At 35.5% G+C, this 10,404-nt stretch overlaps 2 protein-coding genes across 2 annotated transcripts in view; both read left to right on the plus strand.

Moving 5' to 3' along the window:
- Window positions 1-8,893, plus strand: part of Scamp (secretory carrier membrane protein) — a 64,054-nt gene extending 55,161 nt beyond the window's left edge. The window contains exons 3-5 of the mRNA XM_017618832.1: window positions 7,987-8,116; window positions 8,177-8,432; window positions 8,597-8,893. Coding sequence (XP_017474321.1) covers window positions 7,987-8,116; window positions 8,177-8,432; window positions 8,597-8,749 — 539 coding nt within the window. The 3' untranslated portion in view covers window positions 8,750-8,893. The remainder of the gene's footprint in view (window positions 1-7,986; window positions 8,117-8,176; window positions 8,433-8,596) is intronic.
- LOC108364946 (uncharacterized) lies at window positions 2,245-4,482 on the plus strand. Its single transcript, XM_017618831.1, has 2 exons — window positions 2,245-3,450; window positions 3,543-4,482. Exons 1-2 carry the CDS (start codon window positions 2,585-2,587, stop codon window positions 4,237-4,239), a joined length of 1,563 nt encoding a protein of 520 aa, XP_017474320.1. The 5' UTR covers window positions 2,245-2,584; the 3' UTR covers window positions 4,240-4,482.
- Window positions 8,894-10,404: the final 1,511 nt, after the last annotated feature.

Consider the following 10,404-nt stretch of genomic DNA (forward strand, 5'->3'; position numbering starts at 1 on the left):
TCGCAGGGCTTGGGGGCCTGCGTTAGTTGTGGGCAGCGGAACGGTGGATCTCTAGGATTTGAGGCTAGGTGGGGTGGTCAACCGGAGGCGATGGATTCGCCTTTGCTGGGCAGCGCTGAAGGTTATCCATTGGGGTTGAACAGCGTCGGCTAGTTGCTGGCGGTGGCGCAAAAACCCGGCGGCTGCTGGAACAAAATGATGCTACTCTGTCACTGCAAATCGCGCGACCGGGAGATTTGTTAAAATAAAAACACTTCAGCTTTCAAATTAAAATAACGAACNGCCTTTGCTGGGCAGCGCTGAAGGTTATCCGTTGGGGTTGAACGGCGTCGGCTAGTTGCTGGCGGTGGCGCAAAAACCCGGCGGCTGCTGGAACAAAATGATGCTACTCTGTCACTGCAAATCGCGCGACCGGGAGATTTGTTAAAATAAAAACACTTCAGCTTTCAATTTAAATGACGAACGCACATTTATACGCTTTTAATTCAATTCGCGGTACAAAAATTTCACTTTAAGTACAATACCAAAACAAGTGCCACAGTTCAATCGTGTGGTTTTTCGACAAAGAGAAGATATATATGTATGTATACATATGTTGTTTTGACAGCTGGTGATCGTTCAAGTGAGCGAGTAGCTCACGCGTTGCCAACTACCCGGTTGGCTGATAGGGGTGTTCCCGTTGCGAGCTAATTATTAGTTCAAAAAAGTTACATTTCATAGAAATAATTCAAGTCTAGATACTTCAATAAATACGAATGGTTAATGCGGGGTGCGTGCGGTAGTCACTCACTTGAACAACGCTTTTTACTGTTTTTTACATGCATATGAGTAGTTTTTTGTTAAATAATTTTTTCCATTGTGTAATTCGTATATCGACTCTTCCTTTTTCTTAATTTAAATTGTTCGGCTTTTGGATAGGTGGAAACATTTAGGAAAAATTTTGTAGTAACCCAGCAAAAAACACGATTACCACAGGAACGAAAGTAGAAACGAGCTAGGCGATGGGAATCGCTTAAACTTTCGCTTCAAGAAGGCCTTATTTTAACATTGGCATGTCATTGGAGGTAAGCCCTTGCCCGCAGCATTACCTTCAAACGAAGGGAGAACGCATGGATAAACAGAATCCAGAGAAACGAACAAAGAATGCCTTACAGAGAAACTAATGTAGAATGCCTAGATGGGTACATATTTATTTATATTAAATTTAAATCAGAAAATGTCTTAAAAGATTAAAATTAATTAAAATTTTTATAAATCAGCTTTTATACAAACATGTATTTAGGTATTTAGATTTTCTTAAAAATCGGTATGTACATACATTCATTATTAATTAAGCTTAAAATTGTACTTCCTCACTCTTGTACTTCACTTCATCGACTGACTTCAACTTCGCTGCAAATTGAACAAAGCAAAACATGATTTTTATGCGAGACAAATTTCCACAGAAAGCAACGGTAGAAAAAGAACTTTTGGATATTCATTCTATTTTTCAGCTGACTACGATGCAGCATTCTACTTTGCATTCCCGGAAATGAAGCAAAGAAGCGAAACAAATAAAATATTGTAGGACATTCTACTTTGCATTCCCTGAAATGAAGCAAAGAAGCGAAACAAATAAAATGTTGGAGGACATTCTACTTTGCATTCCCTGAAATGAAGTAAAGAAGCGAAACAAATAAAATATTGTAGGACATTATACTTTGCTTTCCCGGAAATGAAGCAAAGAAACGAATTAAAAAGGAAATATTATAGGACATTCTACTTTGCATTCCCCGAAATGAAACAAAGAAGCGAAATAAATAAAATATTGTAGGACATTCTACTTTGCAATGCATAAAAGAAGCGAAAAAATTCGAAGGCATTATAACGCTATGCCTTCTAGAACACGTTACCACTAAAAGCGATTACCCATTTTTTGCTGGGAAGGCTTTGCCAAACACCTTTAGATTGGTACCAATTATGTACTATTTCATTTAATTTCAATACTTTCAGTCTTTACTTTAAGATAGATGGATTATCACCTAAATAATAATAATGAAAATATTTCCAAATCAAGATTTCTCAAATACCGTTTGTTTGGTACCCATACTGTAATATTTAATTTATTTTATCAATTTAATTGAGTTACATTTTCAAACAGGTGGGAACCTTCTTCGAAAATATTTTACTACGCATTTTTAAAAATTGTTAGTTTAATACCCGCATTGCAACATTTCATTTATTTTATTAATTTAATTGAGTTAACATTTCAAATAGGTGGCAACACTCCTCAAAAACTGCCTCCAACAGTTATGCATATTTCTTAAACTTCTGTAATTTGATACCCACATTGTAATATTTAATTTATTTGATCAACCAAGTAGGAACCCTCTTCGAAAATCTTTTTGACTGTAGGCAATCGAAAAGTGTTCGCGCCGAGCAGTCGTGTTTCTATTCGCTCTCCAATTTTCTTTGATTAAAATCATATACCTAGTTATTTATTTGCTAATCATTGGCATGGTGCATATTGAACAATCTGAGACAGTGACTCTTTTATTAAAATTGGATTTATTTAAGTGAATAAATTTTTGTAAATCCATTTAATATGCCTTGTGTTTGTGGGCAGAAGGTTGAGCGCCCTGAATCTAAAGTGCAGTGCTCTAAGTGCATAGAGTTTTTTCATCTCAAATGCGTCGGCATTCAACAGGCTGATCTTGACTATTTGCTGAGCATAGATAAGCCGTTTTTTTGTAATGTTTGTTTGGATGTGTGCCGTAAGTCAATTCGTTCTCCTCCACCACCTGCGGTTGTGGATATGAGTGACGAGCGCCAAAATAAAAACGCTGATGGAAATGTAGTTAAACAACAAAGGTTATCTACTGTGGCCGAAGAAATTAAAGCGGATAATGCTCGCCTTTTGTCTGCTGTCAGTGTGCTTCATGAAGAAAATAAGTGTTTATTGCAAAAGTATGACACTCTTCAAGCGGAGATTCGTGAACTGCACACTAAACTTGATGCTAAAGATGCTACATTGTCTCTCCTGCTATCGGAAATCAAAGGTTTGCATCGTGTTGTTATTAGCTGCCTTGCTCAAAATTCAAATTCGGAAATTGACGTAAACAAACAAGTAAAATCGCCATCTTCATGCTCTTTGTCTGCTGGTGCTATTGCTTCGGCTGCTGCTACTCATAATTCAGTCTCAGTCACCGGCGCGGGGAGTGCTAAACTACTGCCTCGCTCTGCAATTTCGGAAATTAACAAAAACAAACAAGTAAAATCGTCATCTTCATGCTCCTTGTCTGGTGGTGCTATTGCTTCGCTCGCTGCTGCTGCTCATAATTCATATAATTCGTATAGTGACTCTGTCACTGGCATGGGGAGTGCTAAATTACCGCCTCGCTCTGCTAATTCAGAAATTAACGAAAACAAACAAGTAAAATCATATAGCTACACTACCGCTGGCGTGGGGAAGTGCTAAACAGCCGCCTCGCTCTGCTAATTCAGAAATTAACGAAAACAAACAAGTAAAATCATATAGCTACACTACCGCTGGCGTGGGGAAGTGCTAAACAGCCGCCTCGCTCTGCTACTGCGGCGGACGCAGCGTCGACGCTATCTTCCCATGTCACTGCTACTGGCACTCAGTTATCTTCTTTGCTGCCCGCTCAAATTTGCCCATCAATGTTGCACTCTCCCTCGTCTGCTACTGTCACTAATGTAGTGACTGCGACGTCAACTCCGATGATTGCTGCTAGTCCATGTACTCAGTTATCTGCTGTGCTGCCCGATGATAATCCTTATACGGGTGTGGGTGTTTTGATCGCTGTGAAGAGCGGTTTACGATCTTCAATACAACAGTTATCAAATAATGATACTCTTCTTGATCAGCTTTGTGTCTGCATTCTTAGTAGTTTTCGTAAACTATTTATATGCGTATCTGAAAATATTGTTAATCTTTGTGAAAAAAATGAAGATTGTAATATTTGCATTCTTGGTGATTTCAATCTTAGCGATCTCGTATGGTCTGACCTACAATTTAATGGTATCTTGACACCAACTAATGTTAATAGATCTCATGAAATGTACTTTATGGATAGCCTTCTTAGTCTTAACCTTATCCAAATTAATACCTTATTTAATAAGTTAGGTAAAATATTGGATCTTGTATTTGTTAACATAATATTTAATTTATTTGAATGCGCTTTTCCAATAAGTAAAACAGATAAACATCATGTGCCTCTTAAAGTTGGAATTTTATAGCGTTGTTGCTTATGGTAATGAAAAATGCATTTCTTATAACTTTCGTAATGCTAACTATGAAAGGTTAAACGCTGCCATAACCAATATAAATTGGGACTCCGTTCTTAACACCAGTGATTTAGCTGATTGTTTTGAAAGTTTTATATGCGAAATTCACGATGTCTTTTCGAAGAACCTTTCAGTTCTCTCACCTCCTATTCATAAATTACCATGGTATAACAAAAACCTTAAAAAGTTAAAAAATCAAAGAAACTAGTACTATAAATTATTTAAAGCTCAAAGTAATAATTTAGTTTTGNCGTCAACTCCGATGATTGCTGCTAGTCCATGTACTCAGTTATCTGCTGTGCTGCCCGATGATAATCCTTATACGGGTGTGGGTGTTTTGATCGCTGTGAAGAGCGGTTTACGATCTTCAATACAACAGTTATCAAATAATGATACTCTTCTTGATCAGCTTTGTGTCTGCATTCTTAGTAGTTTTCGTAAACTATTTATATGCGTATCTGAAAATATTGTTAATCTTTGTGAAAAAAATGAAGATTGTAATATTTGCATTCTTGGTGATTTCAATCTTAGCGATCTCGTATGGTCTGACCTACAATTTAATGGTATCTTGACACCAACTAATGTTAATAGATCTCATGAAATGNTGTGAAAAAAATGAAGATTGTAATTTTTGCATTCTTGGTGATTTCAATCTTAGCGATCTCGTATGGTCTGACCTACAATTTAATGGTATCTTGACACCAACTAATGTTAATAGATCTCATGAAATGTACTTTATGGATAGCCTTCTTAGTCTTAACCTTATCCAAATTAATACCTTATTTAATAAGTTAGGTAAAATATTGGATCTTGTATTTGTTAACATAATATTTAATTTATTTGAATGCGCTTTTCCAATAAGTAAAACAGATAAACATCATGTGCCTCTTAAAGTTGGAATTTTATAGCGTTGTTGCTTATGGTAATGAAAAATGCATTTCTTATAACTTTCGTAATGCTAACTATGAAAGGTTAAACGCTGCCATAACCAATATAAATTGGGACTCCGTTCTTAACACCAGTGATTTAGCTGATTGTTTTGAAAGTTTTATATGAGAAATTCACGATGTCTTTTCGAAGAACCTTTCAGTTCTCTCACCTCCTATTCATAAATTACCATGGTATAACAAAAACCTTAAAAAGTTAAAAAATCAAAGAAACTAGTACTATAAATTATTTAAAGCTCAAAGTAATAATTTAGTTTTAAAAGAAAAATACATTTATTATATGAATCAGTTCAATGTTCTCGATAAGTTTTTATACAAGCAATACATTTGTAGATTTGAAACTGAACTTAAAGACAACCCCATAGCTTTTTGGAAATACGTTCGTTCCAAAAAAGGTTGTACCAATATTCCAACATGCATGAATTTCAATGGATTGTGTTTACAATCACTGTCTGAGTCTGTAAACTTTTTTTTCAGATTTTTTCAAGTCTAATTTTGTAGCTGATGATGACCCTATTTGTACGCCCGTCTACTCTACCCAATCATTGGACTTTGGATATTTGGCTGTCTCTGAAATAGATGCNTAAAGACAACCGTAAAGCTTTTTGGAAATACGTTCGTTCCAAAAAAGGTTGTACCTATATTCCAACATGCATGAATTTCAATGGATCTTGTTCACAATCACTGTCTGAGTCTGTAAACTTTTTTGCAGATTTTTTCAAGTCTAATTTTATAGCTGATGATGACCCTATTTGTACGCCCGTCTGCTCTACCCAATCATTGGACTTTGGATATTTGTCTGTCTCTGAAATAGATGTTCTGAATGGTATAACTGCCCTAAAGACTTCTTTGAAAGTTGATATTGATGGTTTTTGCTCTTATTTTCTAAAGCAATGTAAATTTTCTATTTGTGCGCCTTTACGTTTCATCATTAATCTATCGCTTTCTACTGGTGTGTATAGATCGTTGGAAGGTCGCGTCCATTACCCCTATTTTTAAATCAGGCAGTAGGAATGATATAAGGAATTATAGACCAATATATAAATTAACAGTCTTTTCAAAGCTTTGCGAACAGGTTGTTAAAGAAAAAATTACGTTCGCATAAAATCTATTTTAGAGCCGCACCAACATGGGTTTGTCAATGGGCGTTCTACTGTCAGTAACTTAGCCGTTTTCTCTCAATACTGTATCTCTGCATTCAAATGTGGTTTTCAAATAGACACCATTTATACAGATTTCTCGAAAGCCTTTGATAGAGTATCGCATGCAATTTTATTGCATAAACTCGAATGTATCGGTTTCCACTCTGTTTTTTTGGCTTGGCTAAAATCTTATCTCTCGAACCGATTGTTGTTTGTTGAATTTGAAAATTGTAAGTCGTTTTCTTTTGTTGTGTCCTCGGGTGTCCCACAAGGAAGCATTCTTGGCCCAATTTTATTTATTCTCTTCATAAATGACATTGGTTCCTGTTTTAAAAACTCGAATTTTTTACTTTATGCTGATGATTTGAAGTTTTTTCGTAGTATTACCGGTGAGACTGATTCTCATCTCCTACAACAGGACTTAAATAATCTTGTCGAATGGAGTCGCAGGAATAAACTTTCACTTAATATTGACAAATGTTTTCATATGTCTATCTCTAAAGCTCCGGAGTTTCGGCAATCGCGCTATACTATTTTTAACCACCAACTTATTTCAATTAAAGATTTTGTTGATCTTGGAGTTGTATTCGATAATCGGTTTATTTCAGAAATCATATATGTTATGTCCTTCCTAAGGTTTACAGTAACCTTGCTTTTCTGCGCCGCTACTCAAAGGATTTCAAGGATCTGTATACCCGGAAACTTCTCTACAATACTTTGGTTCGTTCAAAACTTGTGTATGCCGCTCTTATATGGAATCCGATTTATAATTGCCATGCTACTAGAATTGAAAGGGTGCAACGGAAGTTCATTCGCTTTGCACTTCAATCGATAAAATTTGAAGAGCCGCTGTCCTCTCATGCGCCAATATTCAGAGCGCTTTTAGAGTATAATACAATCTCAAAAAAATTAAATATTGATTTTTCATAACAAAGATCTGTTTTTAAGTCAGCCATAGATGATCTGTATCGTTAGTTTTAATTTTCCCATAAAGGGGTTTCATCTGCGTATACATTAGATTTAAGAAAATTTACCTCTAGTTTGTAAGATATACCATGTCATAGACTGAATAAATCGAAATCGAAGACTCTCGAGTTTGATACCCGCATTACAATACGTATTTCAGTTATTTTATCAATTTAACTTAGTTAAAGTTTTCAAAAATATCTCTTGAAACTTCTTTAATTTGATACCCTCATTGCAATATTTCATTTTTTATCAGTGTAATTGAGTTTAAATTTTCAAACAGGTGGCAACTCTCCAAATTTTTGTGTGATAAATGATCCCGGTATTATACACAACAATTAAAAAAAATTATTCAAATCGGTTCGGCCGGTTTATATATGTATATATAAGAATATAGTAGATGAAAAGCTGATTAGGGCACAGCGTTGTCTATCGGTAACTCTTCGTACATATGCTCTGAACCTTCATGACATGATACCGAACTTATCATTTCAATAATTTATACTAATTTGCTTTAGGGCATAGTTGATTCCATAAACCTTACCCAAACGGACGTTCATTTTTATATATAAGAACCTTTTTTTGGTGATGCATCGTAGTATTTATTTAAATAACTGACTCATTTGTAATTGCTATATTTTCAGTTTACACCATGACAATGGTAGTAAATATAGTCGGTGGGCTAATACTTTTATTGCATGATGGAGGATTTACTACATTTGGCTTAGCTTTGTTTTACGCCATGCTTTCAACACCCGCATCATATATTTGCTGGTAAGTAAATTAACTAGATAAAATTAACTTAGAAAGGTCCTTATAACTTTTTTTTTATAGGTTTCGACCGGCTTATAAAGCTTTTCGAAATGATTCCAGTTTTAACTTCATGGTATTTTTCTTTGTGTACTTTTTCCAAACTGTGCTTACGGTTTTTCAAGCCGTTGGTGTTCCTGGTACAGGATATTGCGGATTTATTGTTGCTATCTCGCAGTTTGATTCTTCGGCAACTGGCATCATTGTCGGATTACTTTTGCTTTGCATAGCTTTTTGTTTTGCAACGACCGCCGCTGCAAATATAATGATGATAACTAAGGTACACTTTAATATCCTAATAGCTAGGCTCGAAAGCAATGACTGCGAAAGTCGGTGGCTTAAGACGACTTAAGCGGTTATTAATAATTAAGAGATTTATGATACATAAGAACTAAACAACTTGTCGTATGCATATTTCATTTACGGTTCTCTTTTATACCATAGATTCACACAATTTACCGTAGTACTGGAGCCAGTATGGCCAAGGCGCAGCAAGAGTTCGCTACAGAATTCATGAGAAATCAACATATACAACAAGCTGCCTCGTCAGCAGTGAACACAGCAATAAATTCACAGATTAACACCAGTAGGTACTAAAAATATACGAGTATATTCGTATATCACTATAATAGGCAAGGGCTTTCATGGCTTTTTAAATGTTTAAATTTTCTTGAAATGTAAGTTACACTATCAGTATATATAAATAAAAGCTTGTAAAATGCCCGGCGACTTTAAACCCTAGCTTATTTTGTTTTCTTGCGAGCTTTGTATAAAAGACCCCTCGGGAGCTAGAACTACGAAACTAGGTACTAGGTACTAGTACGGAAATTGCGAAGTGTTGGATCATCCTTTTATTCCTGCACAAAGCTTCCCGGACTTATTTTTGGGCAGAAATGGACAAAAGATCAAAATTAACTGTTTTTTCTTTATTAAGAATTTTAACAAAATTACTAACTCTTCCATAATTTAACCGATGAAAACAGAAGGAAGTTCTGGAGTCGATCCGTAAATTTTTAAGGGTAGAAAAATAGGGGAGATTGAGTGTACATCCACTGTGCTTAATTTGTAAGCCAATTCTTTTGAAACTTAGTGCCGTTTGTTTTGAATGTGGCATAAGTTATTTCGTTCCTTTTGACTTCATTGATCATTTAACTGCATGATACAATAATTGAAAGGTAGTTTCACTTCTTCTTAGGGGCCATTGCTTACATTGGATATAAACTGTGCTTTTGAGATTTTCTTTTAAATTAGAGATTTTACTTAAAAAAAATATTCCAAAAATTATTTTAGAAACATATTTCGAGTACCATACTGTAGCGAGCCTTTAGTGACATGTGTCTAAAGTTAAATACATATATAACGAGAGTAAGTGAAATATTACATTGTGTAATACTCTTAAGGATAATATTTTTTTATGCAATTATTTGTATAATTTAGTAAAATTAGCTGTATATTTAGGGATTGCGAATATTCAAGAAGCAAGTGCCGCTGTGGTGTAGTGGCAAGCAGTGCGCGCTTTCACTCATCACCACCTAGGTTCAAGCCCTGGTCAAAGCAACATCGCAAAAAAATATAGAAAAAGGTTTTTTCTTAACAGCGGTCGTCCCTCGGCAGGCAATGGCAAACCTCCGAGTGTATTTCTGCCATGAAAAACAGCTTCTCATAAAAATACAATCGCCGTTCGGAGTCGGCGTAAAACTGTAGGTCCCTCCGCTTTGTGTGACAACATCAAGGCGCACGCCACAAGTCGGAGGAGAAGCTCGGCCAAACACTAACATATGTGTAAGCGCCAATCTATTATTATTATTATTATTAAGTGCATGACACACGCGCCGTTCGGACCGGTTCTGCTCATTTCTATAACCGTAACCACATTAACTATCATCGATTATAGGGCCCATAACCATAAACAGCTGATTTTTCGTAGTCACAGTAAAAATGGTATAAAAAAACGGCTATCTGGCCATTTTTGGTAAGGTCCATGAATCGTTTTGATTACACTGTGCTGCACAAAAAGTATGCAGGGGTTTTCATATAGAAATTATGTTTTGTTGTAGCCCATAGGATACGACTATACTTATAGTTTTTCTCCATCACTTCGTTTATTACTTTTTTTTACTAACAAAGATAATAAGAAGTTATAACTTTGTAGTTTTTTGATCAAATTAACAATTTTTGAAAGACATGGGTTTTACCTTCCCAACAAAAAAAAAGTTTGAAAATCGGTTGGAGAATGGCTTAGTAAATTTTTC

The sequence above is a fragment of the Rhagoletis zephyria genome, unplaced genomic scaffold (assembly GCF_001687245.7).
Source record: "Rhagoletis zephyria isolate East Lansing unplaced genomic scaffold, Rhagoletis_zephyria_1.1 Rzeph_scaffold_01720, whole genome shotgun sequence".
Taxonomy (NCBI): domain Eukaryota; kingdom Metazoa; phylum Arthropoda; class Insecta; order Diptera; family Tephritidae; genus Rhagoletis; species Rhagoletis zephyria.

Excerpts from the sequence above, each read along its gene's own strand:
- LOC108364946 (XM_017618831.1), top strand. The coding sequence starts at position 2,585 with ATGCCTTGTGTTTGTGGGCAGAAGGTTGAGCGCCCTGAATCTAAAGTG. Across the intron at positions 3,451-3,542 it reads ACTACCGCTGGCGTGGGGAA|TGCTAAACAGCCGCCTCGCT; the intron begins GTGCTAAACAGC and ends GGCGTGGGGAAG.